Source organism: Phodopus roborovskii, unplaced genomic scaffold, assembly GCF_943737965.1.
Source record: "Phodopus roborovskii unplaced genomic scaffold, PHOROB, whole genome shotgun sequence".
Taxonomy (NCBI): Eukaryota; Metazoa; Chordata; class Mammalia; order Rodentia; family Cricetidae; genus Phodopus; species Phodopus roborovskii.
Window position 1 is genome coordinate 8,417,479 of NW_026126599.1, and position 25,665 is coordinate 8,443,143.

Below are 25,665 nucleotides of genomic sequence, written 5' to 3' on the forward strand. Positions count from 1 at the left end.
AGCAAACTGGGAAGCAATGTTCCTCCACGGCCTCAGTTATTGCCTCCAGTTCTGCCCTGGCTTCCCTCCATGCTGTATCATAACTTGTAAGCCAAATAAATGCTTCTTTCCCCTAAGCTGTGTTTAGTCAGTGTTTTATCATAGCAACAGAGAAGCAAGCTAGATCAGCCACGAAGGCACACTCAGTTTGAAAATGCTATTGGCTTTTTCTCTCATAAACATGTAGTCGTTGGCCCTTGTCTTAGCAGCAGACATACATGTTTACTTTCTTCTGTAATCTCCCTGTAATTCAAGGAGATTCCTGAAAGAGCTGTTATGGTCCTGGTAAACATTACCAAGACAAATGTAACCGCAGCAGGAATTTGCTCATGATAGAATAAACAGAGGTGCTACTGTGCTTTTCCTGCTTAACTGGGCTCCTTTCCCACAGCAGCTAGAGAAGACTTTAGCCTCTAGATTGGAAAAAACTTCTCAAAAATTCGAACAAAAACCTCAAGTTTAGCCAATCTCTAAAGAGCTAAATCCATGGGACTAGAATGTTCATCTGAGGTGATATGGAGTGATCCTCTATGTTACAGCGATTGATGGGTTTGTGCTAAATGCAAGCTCTGATGTGTGTAGCTCTTCCTGTTCTCAAGTTGATTTCTTCCTAGAAGTTCCAGGCTCTCCACTTGGGACAGCGCTGGGCTCCCCGCATGGTTACTAACCAAGGAGTGCTTTTTTCGAGAAGAGAGTTCCAGTGTTGTGTCGTAGAGGCTCTCCACGAAGTTCCTGAGGCAGGGGACGTTGACTTCATTTTTGACAGCCTACAATAGAGACCTGTGTGAATACACCACTCAAGACACTGTCGGGTGTGCTGTCCAAGTTGAAGACATTGTTAGAAATGAAAACGCAACTCACTGCAGCCACAGGGACGAGGATTTCTACAAAGAGCCCAGCCAAGGCGTGCTTGATGTCTTTGTCTTTAACCTCCAGAAAATAATGTGCACATTCCTGGAAAGCAGAGAAAAAGAGCATGGGAAGGGAACAGGGATTGGAATATGCATGAGAAATGTGTTTGAATAAACACAATTATCCTGTACATGAACACAGCATATTCTGAGATCTATTAAAAATCACTGTGTTCAAGGACTCATATGGGGTCTAAATTAAATGTCCATGAGGATCCCAGCAGACTTTCTCAAGACTTGATTTCTCTTTGTAAAAAAGGCTGTTATGACTGACTACATCTTGTTATGACTACCTTGTTATGACCATCTTGCAATCATGTCTTTGTCTCCGGAGGTCATTATGACTAACTGCTTCTACTTCAAAAAAGGCACCCAGAAGGACTAACAGCCACACTTGTAGGCATAGGTCATTGGTTGGGTCACTCATTTATTCATTTATTCATTCACTCATTCTCAACAGATTTCCATAGTGTCCTTAACCCTCTGTGGGGTCCTGAACCCTTGATCAGACTGCAAACAGAGATCCCAGAAGAGAATCAGCTGGTAGTAAATTCCAGTCAGGTCTGGTTTTGGACAGCCTCCCTCCTACAAAACTGTTTACTTGTGAGCCTGACATTTTAGGTGTGTTTATTATTCCCATAATTTCTTAAACAGGTCTGGACAGCTTCCCTTCATGCAAGGAAGCTTCTGGAACACTTCCCTACTTTCTTTGCCTTCGAAGCTACTGCCTACTAGGGAGTGTATTTTTGGTTGCCTGGGGACTCATTTTGGAGGAAGGTTGGCCTGCCAGCCTCTCCCTTATGTGGTGACTTCCTGTGGCTTTGATTATCATGTTTATGTGGATACCAGCCCCCACCCTTCATTTTCAGTCATTCCTAAGTTCCATATAGTGCTGTACCTACTCTCACCCCAGGCTGATGGTCTGTGCCTACGAAGTCCCTAAGACAGACTGAGTGTGTGGAATGGAGCCTCTGGGTGCCAGGATCCTGGTCCCCCTTTCTGCATTATTCTGTACAGGTCAGTAAGGAATAACCAAGTGGGCATTCGGGTACAAATATATATGTATTTTTGTTGTTGTTGTTTGTTTTTGAGTGTGAGTTTTGTTGTTGTTTGTTTCTAGACAAGGTTTCTCTGTGTATTCCTGGCTATCCTGGAACTCACTCTATAGAGAACAGCAGGCTGGCCTCAAACTCAAGAAATCTGTCTGCCTCTGCCTCCTGAGTGCTGGGACTACCCTGGTGGATATGTGCATTGTTAACTGAGAAGATAACAGTTGGCAGCCACTTAGTTCTGGAACGCACCTTGGAGCTGTTCTGTAAGGCAGTGATGTTACCACCTGCAGATGAGGTATCTGAGGTTGTGCTTTGGAGGTGCTGAGGGAGCCTGGCCCTGAGCCCAAACCCAGAAAGGTTGACGAAGAAGCAGTCACCTCTCCTTTGCCCACCCTATGGGTTAGCTTTATTGGGATAGGGTTCTCACATCAATGCAACCCACACAGTGTTTAATTCATAGTCTTAATCTCTATTTATAGTTGTCTTCCCATTCTACAAGCAAACCTACAACTTTTTACTAACACCCTCACCCCCAAGAAACCATGCTGTTTGACATTCTCTCTCAATCTCAGCATCCACTTTGGTCCTCCATCTAGGCAATGAAGCGACCTATGATACATTCTGTTGCAGCTTTGCTTACTGGGGACACTGCAGTGACACAGGCTCATGTAGTACGTGGCCTTTTGTGTCTAGTGAAGACCCAGCCTCCATCTTAGGCTTGAAGGCCATCTTATAATAAAGACAAACCAGGTTCATCCCTGTTTATGATTAAACCTGTTTCTCAAGCATATAAAACTTTCTCAAGTTTGCACCAACTATAACCTTAACTACAAGCAGTTCTGTACTACCTGTTCTAGGAATGGCAATCATTGTCTTTGTTTCAAAAAGTTGTAATGACCATCTTGCAAACCTGCCTTTGTAAAAAAGGCTGTTATGACTGACTACATCTTGTTATGGCTACCTTGTTATGACCATCTTGCAATCATGTCTTTGTTTCTGGAGGTCATTATGACTAACTTGTTATACTTACGTTCTGCTCCTGTAACCCCAACTATTTTGCCCACCAAATCCTCCATTTGGAAACCCCCTACCCATGAGCTATAAAAATCTTGTCTTCCTTATGTCTAATGCTTAGCTCTCAAACCTCACACTAAGGAGAGGCAGCCTGTGTCCACAAATAAAAACAAAGCTTGCTTTAATTAATTTGGTCATGATGACTTGGGCTGGTGACCCTTCTCCCATCTTTGGGATTAACACTAGCCTCTTTCTTCAGCATGATGTTTTTAGAGGTTGTATCTATGTTGCAGCAGATATCTGGCACTCATTAGGCTAAGTGATGATCATGCTGCATGGAAATACTATGTTCTTTCATCTATCTACCAGTTCAGAAATATTTAAACTGATTCCAATTTTCAACTACTATTTAAAAAAAAAATACTGCCATGAACATTTGTGTTCAAGCCTTTGTGTAGACTGTTCTTTCACTTCTCTTGGGTATGAGCTGAGGAGTGGGCCTGATGGATCAATTGGAAATTCTGGTTTTAGCCATTGAATGCAATAAACAAATCTTTTCTACCAAATCCATAAATTAACATCTTTTTATCTTTCCAGTGCCTATGCAAATGTTTTAATCCTCTGTCCCCCCCATAAAACCTTTGTTTACCCAAAGACCCAGCCCCACTTTCAGAATTTAAAGGGTTAAAGTGGCTGGTCCCTTCCCTCTTCCCCCTTCATTTCCTTTGCTGATTCTTCTAAAACTAGCTAACCTTGAATGACTGTGATATAGGAAAAGACAGTCACCACTTGTGTGTCTGGGCAGTGGTGGTGCACACTATTAATCCCAGCACTTGGGAGCAGAGGCAGGTGGATCTCTCTGAGTTCAAGGCCAGCTTTGTCTACAGAGTAAGTTCCAGGACAGGTAGGGCTGTTACACAGAGAAAACAAGATTGAAAAAAGAATAAAAACCTGGTGCACTTTCTTCCAGCAGGCTTGCTCTTTGGAACATACCCTCTTGATCAAGTTTTGCCTTGTGCGGACACTTCTGTTGGAGTGATGTCTCTTTTGACCCCGAACTTATTTCTGACAGGAAGGCTAGCTGTACTGCATTCCAGCTCCTCACACTGGCAGCACAAAAGGATCCCAACTTCCCCATGTGCTCACCCATAGCTATTGACTTTGTTTTGACTGTGGCCTTTGGAACTATGATGCCATACAGCCTGTATTCCTGTTTCAAACATCTCAATTCTAGTAAGATCAGCACCAAACCGTCTGACAGCAGCAGTGGAGAAATCCCTTCAGATACAGCAGTTTCCTTTCACATCTTAGTGGGGACTTGCACTGTGCTGAATTCTCAGGTGTTACACAATGATGAGCTAGGGGGCTGTATCCAAAGTTACACAGTGATAAGCTGGGGGGGGGCTGTATCCAAAGTTACACCATGATGAGCTAGGGGGCTGTATCCAAAGTTACACCATGGTGAACTCAGGGGTGTATCCAAACTTAAGACCCCATTTATAGTATAGAGAAGACAGATTTTTTTCTTTCCTTTCATCAAAGACCTTGTGCTTGTGAACACCACTATGGCCAGAACAGCACTGCTGACTAAATGGCCAAAGAATCTGCTATGGTGTAATTACAGAGTGATGTGTATCAGAAGGCACTGGAGAAAGGGAAAAGCCAACCAGCAAGAAATCCTCTGGTGCTGACAACCTCCAAGGTAGTTTGAAAGTTTCAAAATGAAATTATGTCTTGGCAGCTTGATTATTTGGTATCAAGGCATTTTGTGACTTACCTAGAAGGTAGAAATTATATATAGTGCAGATACTCTTTGATTTAATAATGGTGTTTTGTACCAATATGTTCAACCTAAATGGAACACATCATAAAAGGAACTTTCACTCAACCCCCCCCCCAATTTTCCACACCAGAAGATTACACAGCACAGTCCTTGGTCTTCTTGGCTGTGGCTCACCTGAAAAATGCCATTACTACTCAGCATCACAAGACATTTAGACTACATAGTGCCAGCAAGCCAAAGACTCAAGTACAAAATGAGAGCTGTGAGTCCGAGGCATGGGGATTGCAAATTTGAGGTCAGCTTGGTGAACCAAGAGAGACCTGGTTGGTTATACAATGAAAACTTGAAGAAGTATTGAGGTTATGGTTCAGTGGTAGAGTTTACTTAGTGTGAGTGAGGCCCTAGAGTCAACCCTCAGTCCTGTAAACACTCGTTATAATGGGAAATATGGTTTCTATTGAGTGGGCATCACGCTGTAGCATCGAGAAGTTTGAACGCGTATGCTGACAGTTTTGGTGCTGGGCTCTGCCTGCCTGTGTAGGGTTTTCACATTCCAGCTGCAGTATTTGGCTGGAAGGAACCCCGAGAGGTAAACGGCTGTGGCTCAGGGACCTTACCTGCATAAACTGGAGGGACGCCTCGAAGTCCTCCACTGGGTACATCTTAATTCGGAAGAATTTCATCCCCATGATCAGGCTGATGGTGCTTTGTACCACGTAGGGGCTCTGCTCTTTGTGCCGAAGCTCCTTTAGCTCTGCCATGAACTTCTTCTTGACAGCCGGGAACCTAAGAAGACAAAAGATGGCTGACAGTCAAGAAAGTCACTATCACGAGGGTCTCTAGCATCCAAGGGTGACTGGGCGCGGTGAGTGGACCTTTCACCTCAGGTGAAGTGCAATGGCAGGCAGCCCATAAGGATTTGACAGAGTCCAACAGTCTCCTTTCCTCCCGCTGTTCAATGAGACATCCCACATCTCTTTCAGACTGAACTACATTGCTGTTTAAACCCTCTTGTGACAGTTTAGCTCTAAACTCGAGCATACCAAACAAACAAACAAACCCCCCCTCCATTTTCTCAGGCTTAGCTACTACTGAAATACTTGCAGGTCCCTGGGGCCCAAGTGTCTGACTACGAGCATCTGAGTGCAGCATACGGGATTGGCTATTTCTGACAGTGACCACAAATAATTTCTGGACCTGTATCCCAAATAATGCCTAAAATACCCCAATTTCCATTGCCAATGTTTTCTGTTGTTCTTGTATAATTTTAGGTTAATGATTATGGAAAAAATATATTTTTAAGTTGAGGGAAAAGCCTAGTAATGGGAAAATAGAAATTATATCTGAGAGAAAAAGGTGAATGTTGGTGCATGCCTGTGACTCCCACACTCCAGAGGCAGAGGAGGGTGATGAGCTTGAGTCTAGCCTGGGCTATAAGGCAAGACTGATTCAAAGAACCAACTACTGGGGAAGCATCTCAGTCATACAGCCCTAGCCCAGCATGGCAAAGTCATGGTTTCCTGGTTTCCATACCAACAAAAAAGATAAATAGGAATGAGATGTCTACTATATGCATGGGCTTGTAGGGTTTGAGCTGGTAAACAATGGCAGATACAAAAGACACAGTTTCTATTCTCTACTTAAGTCATCTATCATTAGAAAAGAAGATTAATACTAATTACACCTGTAACATCATTTGGGTTTTTAAAAACATGTCAAGGCTATAAAGATACTTGTTTGGGTCAAGCGTGGTGGTGCACAATTTTAATTCTAGCACTCAGGAGGCAGAGACAGGTGGGTATCATGAGTTCAAGGTCAGCCTGGTCTACATATGGAGTTCCAGAACAGCTAGGGCTATATAGTGAGAACCTGCCTCACACAAACATCCAAACAAACCAACAAAAAACCCTAAGCTAGTTGCTTTTCTAGTTCTAACTCTGTCATAGGTGTTTCAGGCTTTGGTGGCAGATATGTACGTGAAAACATACTTGAAAGTGCAACATCCAGCATGAAGCTTCCGGTGGCTCTTCTAAATGGACAGAAGTTCATTGAGATGTGTAGATGTTGGGACACGCTGTTTTTTATTTGGGAGTTCTTTATAATAAAGTTTTAGTGGGTAATAATACTGGAAGAATCAATCTTAAGGCCAGGAGGACAGAAAGTGCAGCAAACCTTCTAACTTAGGAAGGGCAACTATGATCATGAAAGCTGAATGTCAACCATTAGAATACTCTAGTTCAGAACAACTGCTGTCTTGAAGTAGAAATTACATTATGTATGAGAGGAAGCAGGCACAGGGACACTCTGCCAGCAGACATGAGAGTGGTTGCACACCTCCTGGTGAGCCTACTGAAGTTACAATTTGTAGATTTTCTGGTTTGTTTTGTTGTTTTGGTTTTTGAGACGGGGTTTCTCTGCGTAGCTTTGTAGACCAGGCTGGCCTAGAACTCACAGAGATGTGCCTGCCTACCTCTGCCTCCCAAGTGCTGGGATTAACAGCGTGTGCCACCACTGCCTGGCAATTTGTAGGTTTTCTATGTTTACTGCATGGACTTTTAGAGAAGCAGTAGAGCAGAAGTCTTAACAGTTATGTGAGGATTTAAACTTTGAGTGAGGTATGCCTTAGCAGGCTGGTGACATGGCTAAGGGCTCATTCCTGACCTTTGGTGGCATTTTATGGCCTTCTATAAAACATCTACTCTCAAGACAACATTCCAAAGCAGTCTATTTTGATATTTCTTGAACACTGTGAAAATAAGGGAGGAAATATTAGTTGTATTATGTTTTACAAGTAAAAATATCACAGGGATTGTGTAAATCTGGGTTTTTGTCTTTTAGATGAGGATACCAGCAAAGATCAACATGTGAATTTTATTAAATTTAGAAGCTTGACTTGGTGTCAGGTAACGTCCATTTGAGTGGAGACTGAAAACTGTACTCTTACACATTTTAGATATGAACTCCAAACTCCTATAACACCATTCTTTTCCATGTCACACATACATGTCATAGATGACATATGTGCTGATTAAGATGACAATGGTGATCATGGAGGCAAATGGACATCTTAAGAGGACTGTACAGCACTTGAGCCACACATTGTCACTCTTTAATCCTCAGGGCAGCCCCATGAAGGGGACAGTTGTATTCTTTTCAAATATCAAGACTTCAAAGCCTCATAAAGCTTCACAGCTGATTGATGATGGAGCTGGCATCCGAAGGCCATAGCCGACTTCAGACTCTTCTTCTAATCCTCGTGCTACATGCTATGCAATAAAGCTAAATACGGGATTTTAAAAGTATGTTCCCTATGTGGCATGGTCTGAAAACTTGCTAAAAATACATTCTCTGACTCTTGCCTACATTTAGTATTATGGGTTGTTTATGTCCTCCCCTTCCCTCCCCAAAACACATAGACACAATGAGTGTGGCTATACTAGGAGTCAGGGCTTTTGCAGAGGTAAGGTTAGATGAATCTGGGGTGGGTGCTCACTCAGTATGCATGGGACATTTTAAAGGCAAGATAACTGGAATGAAGCACAGGCAAGTAAAACCACAATGAAGACCAGCAAAAAGGTCATCGAGTGGTGGCGCATGCCTTTATTCCCAGCTCTCCTGGAGGCAGAGGCAGGAGGATCTCCATGAGTTCGAGGCCAGCCTGGTCTACACGAGTTCCAGATCAGCCACAGTGGTTACACAGAAAGACCCTGTGTTGAGAAATAAAACAAAACAATAACAATAACAAAAGAAGGCATCTCCTCTACAGGGAAATCACCCTGCCAATGCCTTGAACTTGATGCCTGTAACTCTGAGGAAATCTCTACAGCAAAGCTCTCAAGTGTGTTGTCTTTGATACAGCATCCCCAGCATATGGATACACAATGTGGGCAACTGCCTAGTCAGCTGATACATACAGCTGGACAGTGGGCTGACCTGCCAGGCTGAGACACTTTCCTCAACTACCCCAACAACGATTGCGTGGATGAATACAAAGAGACATCTGAAAATGGCATGCCGGCCTGTGCTCTATAATCCCAGCTACTCAGGAGGCTGAGGCAAGATGCCTGGGATACAGAGTGAGTTCCAGGCTAGAGAGACCCTGTTTTAAAAGAAAAAGCCACAAGCAAACAGCAACAACATGAGGGCTGGGATATAGATCAGGGTAGAGAGTTTACTTGGCATGCTTGAGGACCTAGGTTCAATGGCAGATGTCTGCATAATATATGCAAGGTTCTGGGTTTAATTCCCACCATACAGAAAGAAAGAAGGAAAGAAAGAAAGGAAGAAAGGGAGGGAGGGAGGAAGGAAGGAGAAGAAAGAGGGTGGAGGTGTGGAGGAGAAAGGTCCCTAACTTGAATATGTTACATTACACTGTTTTAATATGTTTTACTGTCTGACACTTCTTGGCTGGACACAAGCTCCACTAGGTCAGGCACAGAGTAGATGCAAAGTAACTATGCCGAGTGCATTAGTTGCCTAGGAGTGCTAAGTCTGTCCACATGGAGGTGGTTAGGCACAAGCTACACATAGCCTTGCACACCCCATCCTGAGGATGTCATTGGGAAGGGTCTTATAGAGGGAACACGATTAGAACGTTTTTCAAAGTTGCAGTATTGTTAATATCAGTTCACTTCTGATGAGCACAGGCATTTCCCATAGAAAAGGTCCACAGTAGAACATTTAGTTTTTTAATCCTAATCCAGCTTTTGCTTATGTAACTCAGTACGTCAATACTATAATGAGATGATGGCTAAATTTTTAATTTTCACTTAAAAGTAGATTTGACTATTATTTTTACTGTGAAGAAAGCTCCACATGGCATAAACATGTTATTTTAGGATAAAAGTAACCTGAAAATCTATTTTCCTTTAAAGTATGTGTATGTGTTTAAAGAAAAACAAGTTTACCTATGGCCTTTTCTTTAAAACTTCATTTGGTGCTGGATTTAGCATATACAGTATATATACAGCATATGCAATGACTTGATTTGTGGTATTCTATGAAACTCACATAAAGGGGCCTGCAGAAATGGCTCAGCAGTTAACAGCACTGGCTGTTCTTACAGAGGACTTGGGTTCGATTCCCAGCACCCACATGGAGGATTACAAATATCCATTACTCCATTTCCAGGGAATCCAGTATCATCTTTGGCTTTGCATGTACTGCATGTACATAGAACATACACACATATGCAGACAAAACACCCATATACATTAGAAAAAGGAAGAAGAGAAAAACACAAAGACTTTGCTTTAGAAGATATAGTACGTAGGTACAGAAGAAAGGAAAACCCACTTTTCACGTCTATGAATCTTTGAAGCAGCCGCGATCTAAACAAATGTACCAAATTTTAACTTAAGTAAGTACTTAGAAAAATCTATTTTTAACTTAATTTCTCTTTGAAAGAAATTAGTACTATCTTTGAGTATCTCAATATCGAAACAGACCTTAAAGCCAGGGAGTAAGCGGTGTTGCCACCAGTAAAGTTAAAGCACAGAGACCAAACAGAGCCCTGAAAACTGAAGTCACAGGGGCAATGTTCAGTGTAAAATAGAATGACGTCACTCAGACTTATAAAGAGCAGTACGATTATCACACCATCCCAGCTAACCATTCATCTTCCCCTCCTCCTACAACAACAAACAAGCAGAACTTCTCCAGTGAGATAATAAAGCAGTGTATGTAGACATACTTCACGGTGTGATATTACTCTAAGGTGGCACCATTTATCAATAAAGATGGCACATTTTCTGACTGAGGACAGGTCATGGGCTTATGATCACTTTAAGAGCAGACTGGCCAGAGTATCTTCGAAAGTTATAATTGACTTTGAAAACATCAACACATCATTGACGAGAGGGGGAAAAAAACTTTAATGTTAGGAATTAAGGAATTTGTCAATGTAATGAAAGAGCTAGCATATAGCCATTTTGAGGAATTTCTTACAATCAGCTATAGTAGAGTCAGGACAAATTGGCATCATTAACATATATGTGTGTGTGTGTGCTTAGTGGATCATACATCTAAGCTGGCATAGGAGTACTGTAATCTTGGGATGTTGCCTGTTGCTTAGAAGGGCTGTTTCTTTCCTTTCCTATCCCGTTCCTCTACTCTTTCCTTCTTCTGCCCCGTCTCTTCCCTTCAGTTTTTGAGATAGGTATCACCGTGTAACCCAAGCTGGCTTGAAACTTAAGAAGTCCAGGCTAGACTCCCCCTTGTAGTGACCCTTCAGCTCTAGTTGCCTGAGTTTGGGACTGTGGGCATGAGCCATCATGTCAGGCATGGAACCACTTCTCAACTTGATCAGAGTCTACAAAACTACGGGCAACCATTTAACAATATCTAGTATCAGGCATTATTCACAGAAACTAAGAGAATCATAAAACTTTACTTTTATGTTATTTTAGCATACTAAACTTCACAAATTATAGTATGAGAAAGTTATGCTAGAACAATCACAAGGAAATATACTGAGATTATCAAAGTCTGATAAATCAGCAAAAACACATATTAATACCTTCCTCTAAAAATCATTTCTAGGTACACACGGATTAATTACCAGATAATTGCAGCTCTATTCAGTTTAATGCCTGTAAATTAAATGGCCTTATTTCTCCTTTCCTTAGTGACTCACAAACCACAATTATCATAATAGTTTTTTTTTTTAAAGTATACCCAGACTCAGGCACAATGCCATGCAGTGCCTGTGGAGGCCAGAAGAGGGCGCCATAGCCTCCTGGAACTGTAGTTACAATTGGTTGTGAGCCAAGCACATGGATGCTGGGAATTGAACTCAGGTCCTCCAGCTCTCTAGTACCTGTCATTTAATTTTTATGTATGCTTTGTCTGGTATCCACTCTGTCACTATCGGCCTTTGATCTTGATATATCTGTCCCTCCCAACCCCCCCCCCAAATTTTATGTGTTCTTTTTAAAAACCCATTGAGTTCACATAGCCCTGTCTGCATGTGAGTAGGTGGGACATCTGCTACGATATGGGTAGACTCTCCAGTCCCACATCCCTGAAGAAAACTGAATCTATCTCCCCAGCAGCCATCAATTGCCAATAGCTCCTCAGACAGGGGAGGGAGTTCATGAGTCCCTCAAGCATCCATGCTGGGATTCTGGCCTGCTTGGTCTTATACAGGTCTTACGTATGGAGCCATAGCTGCTGTGACTTTATACATAACAGCCCTGTTATGTATGGCAAATGCTATTTCACTGCAGGTGCCCATCACCTCTGGTTCTTAACAGACATCCCTTCTTCCCCAATGCTCCCTGAACCTTAGCGACAGTTAGAGCTGTCTCAGTTAGAGCTGATCCCTCCACAGTCTCTGGCTGAACATTGATCCATTATGGGTCCCTGCATTCATTGTCATCTACTGCAAAAAGAAGTCTCTGATGAGGGGTAAGGGGTGCACTAATGTATGGGTGGGTATGAAGAATTCCATCCTGTCGGGTCCCAGCACTCAAGAGCCAGAGGCAGGTGGATCTACAGAGCAAGATTCAGGACAGCCAGAGCTATGAAGAGAAAACCTGTCCTGGGGGGAAAAATTCCATCTCTTGAAGATAAAAGTTTTTCTGAGAATTGTGCTTCACAAGGGCTGAGGCATCACTTGCTTTAAGCTGTTCGCTTGGCTTGAATTTGTACCATCCTTAGCTCATTTTACATAATCGAGACATCCAGTCTCTTGGCTGACTTGCCTCTGGGTTGCATAAAATGAAGGCTGGTGAGTAGGGCATGACGTCACTTCTGGAATACGTTTATCATTGCTCACAGTCTAACACGGCTCTGTGTTAGCTTGCTAAGTAGCATCCTGGGGCCAGATAAATTTAGCAATGAGAATTTCCCCCCTGACTTGTTTCCATGGCAATGTCTGGGGCATTTTTAGCTCAGTTGAATTAAGTAAGGTCTGGAGTAAAAGGGACATTGTAGAATGGAATCTACCCACTTAGAGAAGATAGATTGTAACTATCTGGTCCTGGAAGATAAAAAAATAAAATAAAATAAATAAAACTTGAGGAACCAATAGACGTCTTTGGAATATTTGAGCACAGAGAAAAGTAATTTGGTCAGGTCCATTTTTTTTTTTTCTTGGAAGCTATGTCCTGAGACTGTCAGATGTGGTGGGAATTGGCCAACTGCCAAGATGGAATAGCTCTCTTGGACTTGCTTTGAAGGAGTTCAATGGTTCTCAACCTTCCTAATGCTGTGAGCCTTTACTACAGCTGCTCATGTTTTGGCAACCCCCCTACCAAAAAATTATTTTCCTTGCTATTTCATCATTGTAAATTTGCCACTGTTATGTATTGTGATGTAAGTATCTAGTATGCAGGATATCTGATATGCAATCCCTGTGAAAAGATCATTTGACCCTAAAGGGTTACGACCCACAGGCTGAGAACCGCTGCTCTAGTTGGTTTTATAGGATGGGCACATACACCAAGATCAATGCCAGTTCCTATGCAAATGTTCCTTTAAGTTAGGGCACTCTGGGCTCCGATGTCCCCTTACTTGGCTTGTGCCAGTACTCCGATGACCTCTGCGTACAGATCGGCTACAATGTGCATGTTGCCAGTGTTGGGACCCAGGTACCTGAGCAAGACAGAATTAGACAAGTTAGGGAGTTGCTGCCCAGAAAAGATCACACAGCTAATTTAGTGTTAAGCACTCAACTTTGTCAATACCCTGAGGAGAGAAGTCATCTTACCCTTCCTTGTATTTGAAGTGCTTGAAAGCCAGGTTGATAATGTCGTGTATTAAGCTGTCTATTACAGGATGAAGGGGGATCTGAAAAAGAGAAGATGACATTGAATTTGGAAGGGATTATTAAATGGCCTATTAATAACCATGATTCAAATAATTACACATGATCCATTGCCGTCAATGATTTACATCACTGGAATTCATAAACCATAAACTCAGATCTTTAAAATTTAGTTTTACAAAGTGTTATCAAAAAAGCGATGATAAAGAATTGCTCACCTGTTTCAAAACTTCTATTAACACTAAAGAAAAAATAAAATCAATGGCGAGGTCTCGTCTCTCCATTAAATAGTCTCGTTGCTGTTCATCACTGCAAAATTTAAAATGTCACAGTAAATGGCACCGAAGGCACTTTTAGGGTGAAATACTTCATCAGCAGACTGTGCCCAGCCCCATGGACTACATGCCTTTCTGTTAATATGAGATCACATGTTATCTGGTTTAGTGGGCAAATACTACCAGAATATCTTGACTTCAAAAATTCCAACCACAGAAGCTGAAGTAGCTCTCTGTGGGTCTAATGTCATTCTGTAGATTTCTGCACAGTCCCCTTACAGCCCGGCCATGATACTGTTCATAACATATGATCCACACATGAGATGGAGCTTCCACGGTGGAGGTGTGTATTCAAGGATCTTGGGACACAACATAGTGATGTAATTAACTGAAGGATTTCACAAAGGCTCCTAAGTAATAAGAAACTAGTGTCATCATCAATGGGAGTGAGACCAAGGAATGGAGGTAATTCAGCATTGCCTTTTCTGTTCTTTCTTACTATCCCTTCATCACTTGGGATTTAATGCCAGGAGGAAGGAATGGAAGTCAGAAGACCAAGGTGAAGCGGGAAGAAGGAGGGGGAGGGAGAGGCGATCATCTGCACTCATTCAAAAGTTAGGGAGATGAAAAAGGGATGTCAAGGGCAGAAACGCCATCTCTGTCCCAGTTTCCCACCTATGGGTGCTGGCTGAGAACCCCTTGAAACTGAATGACATCCTCGGCCCTTAGTGGTGGCTGCTGCAGTATCTGCAGTGAGAGGTCCTGACCTGAAGTTATGACTCTTCTACTTGCCAGCCGTGTCTCCATCTCTGAACGGAAATGATAATGATGCAGGCGGAGTGTCCCCTATCCCAAATGCCAGGAACCAGAGTCAGATGCTTGCTGACTTTGAGGTATTTGTACCTATAATCTTGGGGATGCGACCCAAATCTAACCATGGAATCCACTTACATCTCATGAGTACCTCCTATGTAGCCTGATGGCCAGTAGAGTGTGTTGAACATACTCCTGCGTCGTCTCTATCTGTGGCATAAGATCAGCTATGGAACCATTTTACTTTTGACTTCCTGTTGGCATCAAACTATTTTTTTTTTTTTGAGCAATTCAGTGTTTGGATTTTTCCAATTAGGAGTGGTTAACGTTACATACATGAAGGGTTTAGGGTGGCCAGGTACATACAGTATTTAGTGTAATCTCCTAAGCACATAAAGGGTCTGTATTCGTTGAGGATGGCAAGAAGGTATTTTTAAAATAAGCCAAAGGAATTTTAAGCATGGAATGCTTTTGTCTTTAGGCAGGAGGGGGTTAGAAGGAAAGGTGGGATTTAAGACACACACACACACACACACACACACACACACATATATATACCCAGACATACATATATAAACTTCTGGAAGTGTCTGTGGAAAGTCACAGAAGGAAAGCCATTAAGGAAAGCTATGGTTTCACTTTTCCAAGGGGAATCATTTCAGATCATTTAGGAGCAGCCAGCCAGCCAGGAGGAAGAATGCAGCCAAATCCTGTCTGAAAGTCCTATGAGAGCCACTTGAGCCAGATTCGAGAAAGTGCTATGGTAGCCTGGAGCGGACACTGAACAATGCTACATTCAAAAGGAGTATTCCCCAGTGGAGGCCTAAGCATGAGCACATGAGAAGCAAGAGAAGCAAGCTCTCAAGACAGCCGGCTGGTGGGAAGCGCCTTCTTGTCAGATGGTAAGTCCTTTAAAGGTGACCGGAGAGGGCGAGTGAGGTGGCTCTACACTACCTGCTATGAAGGGAAAGCTTGACAACCCTAGAACCCACCATGGAGCCGACTCCCAAAGCCGCCCTCTGGCCTCTACACAAGGGCGTGTATACACTCATACCCCCTCCCATCCCCCTCCCGCCTCCACCCTCACTCCTACCCCCTCACCCACCCCCACCTAGTAATAATAATGATAATGATGATGATGATGATGATGATAATAATAAATGAAACAGAATTGTTTCAAAAAGTACCCAAGGAACCCCCCAAAAGGGGTAATTCTTGACAGAGGGGGGCAAAAAATAAAAACAAAACAAAACAAAACAAAAAAACCCTTTTAAATCTCTGATTGTATATAATAAGGCAAATTGTGCTTTCAGATAAAAACATGCTTTTCTAATAATTAATTCAATTTTATTACCTAGTTGAGATTCCACTGATAGCGGGCAGAGGCATCCGATAAACACTTGGCAGTGAAAATGTTGCTATTACACTAATCCGAGAAGTCATGACCAGTGTCAATTCCTCCCACTCAACTATTTTCAGTTGCTCAGGCCTCTCCCCCAAGTTCCCATTTTAGTCACAGCCTAGCTGCGTCATACTCTCGAGACTCCTGTTCTCTTAGCTTCTTCCCAGGCACAGATGGTCTTATTTTAAATGTTGAAGTGTAGCTAAAACACTACTGAGGGAAATTTTGCTGTTCTAATTCTGGGGGGCATTTGACCTCAAAACGGACCCTGGTTACCCGCAAAGAACCAGCAGTGTTTAAAAAACAGAAAGCAACAAAAACAACGACAATGACAAAATCAATAAGGAAGCCTGCATTTTCAGTTCATCAAGAGATCAACTCACACAGAATCTGGTTTTGGTAACTGAGTTCTGACAGGGCAGAGGAAAAAGACCAAACTCACTCGGTATAGTTCTTCCATATGGCTGCAGGGTCCCTGAGGCATCACCCCCAGGGGAGTCTCCCATTCACAAACCAAGGAAGAAGTGATCTCATGCATTTATTTAGTGCAAACCATTTTCAGACACACAATGGAAATTCTGCCCTCAAAATGTAATATATTAAAAAGTTATTCTCGAAGAAAGGCTGCTAAGGGTCTGGAGAGGTGGCTCATCACTTAAGAGCACTGGCTGCTCTGCAAAGGACTTGGGTTCCCAGCACCTACACGGTGACTCACAACCATCTGTAACTCTAGTTCCAGGGAATCTGACGCCCTCTTCTGGCCTCCATGGGCACTGCATGTGTGTGGTGCACATACATACATGCAGGTAAATACTTATATACATAAAATAAAAAATTAAAAACTAAACAAAGGGAAAGATTAAAGAGGGACTGTTAATGCAGATAGGCTTTCGCTTTATAATCAGAAAACACTGTGGAAGCAGATGGTGGTGAGTATTGCACAGAGCCTGAGAGCCCTGAGCACACACTTTACAGCATCCGCTGTTGTGGGATATAGACAATACCATGCCCAGAATCTTATTATTATTTCTTAAAAGTTGTACTAATCCTTTTTCATATCCATAATCCTTTTCTTTCCTTGCCTAGGTAGAATACATTCATTTCAAACTTAGGAAATTAAATGTTTGCCTAGTGTTTGGTAGACATGCATTAACTTGAGCCCACAAGAATGTTGTGAGCGGCTGAATGGCCCCAGCAGCAGTAAATTCCGCTTCTCAAACCCACAGGGAAGAGGGACCACAAGGTACACAGACACAGTTCTCAGCTGCCAGCGAAGGTCACAGGCGTGCATTTAATTTCCTCATTCACATCCTCACATTGAGGTAAGGAGAGATGGCCAGCCTCAGGACCGCTGCAGCCCATGGTCCTTCAGCCATGCTTTACTAAGCTAACAGGTGAAAATGTCTGAAGGAGCTATTGAGCCTTCAGTGGCCTGATCCTGGGTATAGACTCGGGGAGAGGGAACCATAGAGGAAGATAGCAAGCAACACGATGACCTGGGTTGTATTCTAGCCAGTCCCAACACACATATCAATAAGGCCCCGTGCATTTCCAAACAGTGACAGCTGGCAGTGACAGGATGTTCCACATGCCTGCCATAATACAGACCAGAGGGCCCACAGCATTTTCTGGGATTCCTCGTGCAAAGTCGGGGAGGCCCAGGTGCCACCTAAGTCTCGTTTTGATGTGTATTGAAAGAAGAGGGCACGAGTGAGGTGGGAATGGGAAACGAGAAGCCTGACACCCACAGAAAGTACCTTTTGGATTTATTGCTCGTTCTTGGCCTGTACTCGTGTGATTCGTCCTCAATGCCGTTTTGCCTTTTGTACCAGTCAAACAGTGTTCGAAGAATGGAAGGCAGGCAGTACTCAGAGAGGGAACTCATGGAGCTGATGACCTTCAGGGAAAGAGACACAGGCCATCAGAAGACTTGTCCAGCTCCCGAGACACTGGCTGTTGCATAAATAATCAACCAAAAGCAATACACACCGCCAAGTTTCCTTACACATGCCCAGCCATTTCTTTCAGGAGTTAGTATATTCTAGGGAGGCAGACATTTCTCACATAATAATTCTATGGCTCAAGACAGTTCATTACTCTGAATGCCTTTCACCATACGGATCAGATGTTCATTGCATTTGGGCTCTGCATGAAGCCACCACCACTAGCCACCACTGACGTCTACCATAATAACTGTATTGCTTGGGTCTTCAGAAATTCTTACAGTGTAAATCAGTATCACTCAGTCATAAATTGTTCAAGTGAAATAGGTAAACCAGGCTCCCGATTATTACCCGATACCGCAATCTCCTTTTCTGTAACAATAGTTGTAAGCACACATACAAGAGTCATGGGTTAACAGAAGTTAACCCTGAACAGGATGTTGCATTTAGATCATTCTGTGAATCTGGTTATCGGCCTTTCCAAACTGAAACCAATCCATTCATTTGAAAAAACAAAGGTGACCTTTTATCCACCCTGGCTATGCCAATTGCCACAATACATTTTCCTCATGTGACTGTCCACATAACAGCAAGTAAAGTAAATCATAGTGGGTTATGGCAAAGGTCTCCTAATTTTTACTAAAGTTATTCCAGCATAAGACTAGTTGGTGGTGGTGCATGCCTTTAATCCCAGCAGGTGGATCTCTGTGAGTTCAAGGCCAGGCTGGTCTACAGAGTGAGTTCCAAGATACCCAGAGCTGTTACACAGAGAAACCCTGTCTCTAAACCACCCCCTACCCCAAAAATGGAAGACATAGTTTGGGTCTGGAGAGATGGCTCAGCAGTCAAGAGCACTTGCTACTCTTGCAGGGGACCAGGTTTGGTTCCCAGCATCCACTTGTCAGGTCAAAGCAACCTGTTAACTCCAGTTCACCGGACCTCATGCCCTTTTTTGGCTTCCATGGGCACTGCACACATATGATCTTACACACATACATGTAGGCAAACACTCATACAATAAGACAAAAATAAATCTTTAAAAGATAATGAAAGGGTATTTTTCCAAATTGCCACTGATTAAAATGCTGTAAATTTGGATCTTACTTTAGCTCAGTGGTAGAGTGCCCTGGGTTCAGTCCCTAATCCAGTAAAACACAAGTAACTATTTAAAAAACAGAATATTTTGATCTGGGAGATGAAGTAGATTTTCATACAGAGATTAAATGGATCAGAATTCATGGTCCCTAAGGTAGGATAATGGTCTCAATCGTGTTATTCCTGTAATTAAGAGTAATCTGGGGAAGACCAAGGAGACATGGACATTGGCTGAAGCATGGTTTTTTATTCTAGATGATATCCTGGAACAGTAAACAGAGGTATCAGGGAAAAATCAACGAACTGTAAATAAGGCATATAAGTTGGTTGGTAATAATACACCCACGATGGTTCCTCCCAACAAATGTAGCATGGGAATATGAGGTGTTAGCAGCAGAGGAAGGTGGCCATGCTGTATAGTCTGTAACTTTTCTATAGATCACAGACCATTCTAAAATAAAGCTTATTAAAAACACTCTTGGGGCTGGAGAGATGGCTCAATGGTTAGAGTACTGGCTGCTCCTGCAGAGGGCCTGGGTGTAGTTCCCAGCCATTACCTGGCTGCTCACACCCATCTGCACACACCTCTCATTCCAGGGAAACTGACGCTCTCTTCTGGCCTCCATGGGCACTGGACACATAGTACACATATACACATGCAAGTGAACACTCATATACAACATTTTTAAAGAGGGAGGCAGAGGCAGGAGGATCTCCAAGTTTGAGGCCAGCCTAGTCTACAGAGTAGGTTCTAAGACAGCTTGGGATACACAAAGAAACCCTGTCTCAAAAAACAAAGAGAGATAGATAAAGAGAGAGAGAGAGAGAGAGAGAGAGAGAGAGAGAGAGAGAGAGAGAGAGAGAGAGAGGAAGAGAAAAACGGTAAATCAAAACCACTCTTGTGTGGCACATTACAGTCTCTTATTGTTACAAACCTATATAAAAAACAGACTTAGACCTCCTTCCCAAACATCTCTGGGTAGAACTCACTGTAGTCAGCTGATTCATTTAGGTATAACCTATGCTGGTTAGGTTTATTTTTAAATTTTGATTTTATTTATTAGCTATTATTACTGTTTTACTAATTTGACACAAGCAATGGTCGTTTGGGAAGATGGAACTCAGTTGAGAACTTGCCTCCGTAGATTAGCCTGGGGGCTAGTTTGTGGGCATTTTCTTGATTAATGACTGATGTAGGAGGGTCCAGCCCACTCTGGGCAGTCACCCCTGGGCTGGTGGTCCTGGGTTCTACATGAAAGCAGGCTCAGCAAGCCACAAGAAGCAAAACCAGTGAGCAGCGTTCCTCCATGGCCTCTGCATAAGCTCCTGCCTCCAGGTTCCTGCTTTTGCTTCCCTCAATACTGAACTATGATCCAGATGTGTCAGCCAAATAACCCTTTCCTCCCCAAGTTGCTTTGATCATGTCTTTATCACAGGAATGAAGAAACAAAGTAACCCTCTCCCCAGTCTCAGGTGAGGGCGCCCATACGATTCTGCAAGCCCCTCTATAAGAATCAAGACAAACTTCTCTCTCGTTGAAATAGTCATCACAAAGCCTGTCTCCGTTTGAGAGCATCTGCAGGCACGTTCCAACAGCACAGGGCTGACAGCATTTCAGAGGGAATGGCAGGTCAGCAGGGGGAAGGATGTGTCTTTCTCATCTCTCTGTCACTACCCTTTGGGAGCCAGGCTTTTAAGGAGGAAGAGAGGGATCTGCAGGGGCCTAGCCCTCAGAGCCCGGGAAGGGAGGAAGGTCTTGCTGGCTGCCTGGCTACCCTAATCCTCCCTTTATGGGAAGTGGAGCCAATGGCCACATGAATTCCAGCACTGTTCTGCTGCTGAGAGTGGCAGGCTGGGCACAAGGATGTCCTTGTTACGCTCCTCCACCACTGATGGGCCAGAGACTGGGCAGCAGGTGGAGACGGAGTGTATGGGATCATAGGCTCATTTGAAAGGGTGTTTTCTTTTGGGGAGTGCATAGAAGAGTACTAAATGTACTTTGCAAATGTTCTAATATTTGCTTTGGCTTTTTTATGTGTAAATAGGCTAAATAAGAGTGTCCATTATGTGGCCGTGAAGAGGGTGGCTTTCCTGAAACATTTCATTATCCCTGCTGAATGCATAGGGAAGCTTCACGCATAAATGTTTGAATACTTACTTCATGAGGTCACCCCATACTTTATAGTAATAAGACAGATTTGTCATGAGTGGTGCACTTGATGTACAATTTAAATTCAGTCCAGTGATGGTTTGGTTTTTCAAATGAGTTCAAGTGCCAAGCAACACTGGGGGTCAGGGTACCTACTGTGTAAATTCTGTAAGATACTGACATTGTAAACCATTGTATATGCAGTTTGCTTTTACTCAACCATATTCTGCGCAACTGTTCAATTATAATCTGTTTAAGTGGTAATGGGCTTAAGGATTTAATTCAGTACCTTTTTTTGGGGCGAAGATCAGTAATAATTTTTTTTTGTTATTTTAACATCTCGGCTTATTTTATGGCATACATACACCATTCTACAAGAGTGACTTCAGAAATACCACATAACACTAATAATGTATAAATCCAACACTGGTTATTTTTATTTTTAATTGCTTATTAATTTTCCCTTACACATTTTTTAATTTAGTAATTTTTTTGTGTTTTGTATATGTTTGCCTCCATGTATGTATGTACACCACGTGCATACAGTGTCCACAGAGGCCAGAAGAGGGCATCAAATCTCCTGGAGCTGGAGCTATAGGCAGTTGTGAGATTCCATGTAGGTGCTGGGAACTCAGGTCCTCTGCAAGAGCAGCCAGGGCTCTGAATGTCTGAGTCATCTCTCCAGCCCCTCCATCACTTACACATTTTAAATAGATGTTCACTGCATTGTAGAACTACAGTGAATGTTGTAACACAGCAATTCCATGTTTCCTTTTAAAGAAAACCATACATGCCCACAATGCTGTCTCAACTGTAGTATGTGGGTTCATTTTACCATGAGTTTCTTGTTATTAAGTGACCTTTTTTTTTTTTCATATTAACAACATAAGGTGCCCAACAGTGCAGGAGACAGACAATACCTGTAAAAAAAAAAAAAAAGCCTAAAAAGAAGGTACTCGGAACATTTGAGTGCATTATCTGGAAATCACAGCATCAAATAGCACAAGCAAAGAATGTAAGACATACTGTCCGGCAAACACTTGCAGCTGAATGTCCTCAGAACCCAGCAGGTGATGACTGACCTTTAGCTTGGCACATTTTTATAATTTCCCAAGGGCACCAAGACGCTCAGAAGGTCCTGGCTTCACATTACAGCTCCATGGGCCCGGCACAGCACCATTCTCTGAAGCACTGAGTCATAACCCCAGGCCGGGAGTACTGAATCTCACTGGGTTTTAACGAGGACAACAGTGAGACTCTATAAAATGCAGGGCACATAATCAACCTCAAGGAGTGTCGATTTCCTTCTTCCATTTCCAGATAGTGGAACAAAAGCCCAGATGTAAAGCACATCTGATTTCTGCACAACAAAAGGAAGTGTGGAGAGGGTGAGCAACTATTAAATACCCCTCAGTCAAGGGTGCTAACTGCCCATCAGTAAAGAAGCCAATGAGCTCAGCTGAAAGTTCGCCCAAGAAGGAAAACAAAGGGCCAGTAAATACTTTTTAAAGTGTTCACCTCCCAGCCGGAGTGGTTATCTGCGCTTGATACAATGCCACGGACATTCTAGCATGGGTAGTACAGCTGCCCTTGCTAGAGAAAATGACACTCCAGTCAAGTTCCTGCATGCAACTCAGAGTAAAAGCAGTGGTGCCCAGACAGACACACTGACAGGCAGACACAGTCAGACATGAATCCCGGAAGGGAACTTGTTGGGAGAGAGGGAAGAAATGATAATAGGGGTTGTAATCAACCTAGATCACATATATGTATGGACTTGTGAAAGAAATTTTTAAATTAGTTTTCGAGACAAGGTTTCTCTGTGTGGCTCTGTAGACCAGTCTGGCCTCAAACTCATGGAGATCTGCCTGCCTCTGCCCCCCTGAGTGCTGGGACTAAAGGCATGTGCTACCATCGCCCAGTGTGAAAGAATGTTTTAAAGCATTCAACATCCTTAGGCATTGAGGGAAGACAAACTGACAATCCCCAGAGCTGCCACTGCACTCTGGTCATGATGGCTGTCATTAGGAGGCCAGCTTGGAAGAAGAAAGGGATTAACATGAGTGGGATGGTAAGAGAGGGTAATGGTGGGTAAATGTGATCAAAATACATTATGTACATGTATGAAAAGGTTGTCATGAAACCAATCATTGTACAGCATTAATTAAGAAAACATCTGGAAACTGAAAATAGAACCATCATATGACCTAGCTATACCCTTTTTCTGGGCATATACCCAAAAAGTTCTCTGCCTTATCTCAGAGTCACATGTCCAGTGATGCTCTCATCAAAACAGCAAGGAAGTCAGAGCAGCTTAGATGTCCATCAATAGATGAACAAATAATGAAAATGTGGCCCATATACATAATGGAATTTTATTCATCCACTAGGAAAGAGGAAATCAAGGAACTTGCAGGAAAATGGATGGGACTGGAAGGTATATTGGCCTGGGCAACCCAGGCTTTGAAAGAGCAACACCGCATGTTCTCGCTCATGTGTGGACCCAGTTTTACCTTTTATATGTGCACATCTGTGTGGAAGTGAGAGTGGGTAGAAAAACTAGAACAGGGTCTATAAGATGGGGAGAAAAGGACTTTTGGAGACAGGGTGAGGAGGGTAACAGAAAGTGTTTGGTATGAAAGGGAGGGTCAACCAAAGGCATGCATGTATGAAAATGCCATAAGAAAGCCTGCTACTTTATATGCTAATGAATACAATTTAAATGATTCTGATGAGATTATTGGCTGTAACCAAAGCTGCTGGTAGAATTTTACCCACCAGAGCTAAACGAATACGTTTGAAGGGTAACTGCAGTCGGGAGAGCCTTAGCTGTTTCCTGTCCAAGCACTGGTTCTCAGGGCCTCTCTGTGAATTCATGGAGGTTTAACTTATGTTCCCAGACTTCCGACTCCAGCATATAAGCACAATGTCAACCACCTGCCAGATCCCTGATGCTTGATACAGAGGGGGCTGAGCGACACATCCTTAGACTTACATCCTTAGCCCAAGTTCCCTTTGGGCTACAAATCACTTTAAGGCAATAAGAAATGACATTGAGCATTGTAGCTAGAGCTATGTTGGAACCAGAAGCTGTTGCCTGGCTAAAACCTGTTACTACAGTGTCTAGCTCACCCACAAGTCTTAGTTACCTCCATGGCAGCGGCTGAAAAATGAACACAACCATTGGCCCAGGCATTCACTAGTGTAAGCAGGTCTGTGAGAACTTTGAAGGCCTCGCCTGACTCTTCTCTCCCCCTCTCACCCATCCCCACCCCACCCCCACATCTTTGTCCTATCTCTCTGGCATCAGAGATGCCTCCTCTCCCTGCATCGCCATGAGCTCTCTCCTTAATCCTTGAAATCTGATGTCTATCCTGGCCATACTAGTGATGTCTCTTATCTGGCATAGCAGCAGGGACTGGTTTTCCTAGGAGGTCTTTCCTCTCCAGGGTCCCTGTCCCAGCTGCCCTGTCCCAGCTAGCTTCCAGCACTTTCATCTCCTGAGTGCATCCTCATGTAAAGGCCAAAGCACAGTGGGACAGTTTTACCCATGACAAGTGCGGTCTGGGTTGATTGGACACCCGATGGTCTGGCCAAGGCTTCTTTGGGGAGTAATAAGAGATAAAGAGGAAATGACTTCTGATCTCCAGTGGAGGCTGCTCCAGGCACTAACGTGGGGGAGGGGTGGTCCAGCTAGTGAAACAGCGGGGAGAATACAATATCTGAATTATAAATTGAGCACTCCTGAAGCCCCCAAATCTGAAAATTTTAAAGTGCTGGTATCTGACATCTCAGGTGGAAAAACGCTACAAGTCTGAATCACTAATACATACAATTACTTGATTTGTGTGTGTGTGTGTGTGTGTAAAATTACCTTGAGGCTGTGTGTAGAAAGTGTATACGCTATATACACAAAGTCCATACTTAGACGTAGGTCCTATCCCATCATTGTGTATGTAAAAATCAGAACTCCAAACCCACTCTGGTCTAAAGAATTTTGAGTAAGGGTCATTCATCCAGCATTTCAGTTTTGTTTGTCCATCATGAGGCAGTGCACAGGCAACAGTCTAAAAGCTAAGGATGGTGAAAACAGATGGACACAGTTGGAAGGCACATGCAAGAATAGCAGGTGATTCTTCAGCAGCTGTCTCTTTTGTGCATGTGTCTAGTGCCCCCCATGAACCTTCCGCAAGGAAAGCGCTGCAATCCTCCCCCAGTGACGGGACATTTATGAACACTGGCGTTCATTTCTCTTTTAACTGCCTTTGATTGCCACTCACCCAGGTCCACCCCCGTAAGCTGCTGTTTGATTGCAAAATCAAGAAACCTAATGCCTGGGGCGTTAAACCGAACAAAGGGCATCTCTAGTGGCTGGAGAGGTGGCTCAGCAGTTAACATCAGTTGCCACCTTCGGGGGACCTG

At 43.2% G+C, this 25,665-nt stretch overlaps 1 protein-coding gene across 9 annotated transcripts in view; it reads right to left on the bottom strand.

Moving 5' to 3' along the window:
• Nucleotides 1–25,665, bottom strand: part of Fry (FRY microtubule binding protein) — a 356,445-nt gene that overhangs the window by 128,922 nt on the left and 201,858 nt on the right. For all 9 annotated transcript variants that reach the window (XM_051205273.1, XM_051205274.1, XM_051205268.1 and 6 more), the window contains 7 exons: nucleotides 17,814–17,953; nucleotides 13,785–13,875; nucleotides 13,510–13,589; nucleotides 13,314–13,394; nucleotides 5,417–5,585; nucleotides 901–993; nucleotides 708–806 (listed from right to left, as the gene is read on the bottom strand). In XM_051205273.1, the coding sequence (XP_051061230.1) occupies nucleotides 708–806; nucleotides 901–993; nucleotides 5,417–5,585; nucleotides 13,314–13,394; nucleotides 13,510–13,589; nucleotides 13,785–13,875; nucleotides 17,814–17,953 (753 nt within the window). The remainder of the gene's footprint in view (nucleotides 1–707; nucleotides 807–900; nucleotides 994–5,416; nucleotides 5,586–13,313; nucleotides 13,395–13,509; nucleotides 13,590–13,784; nucleotides 13,876–17,813; nucleotides 17,954–25,665) is intronic.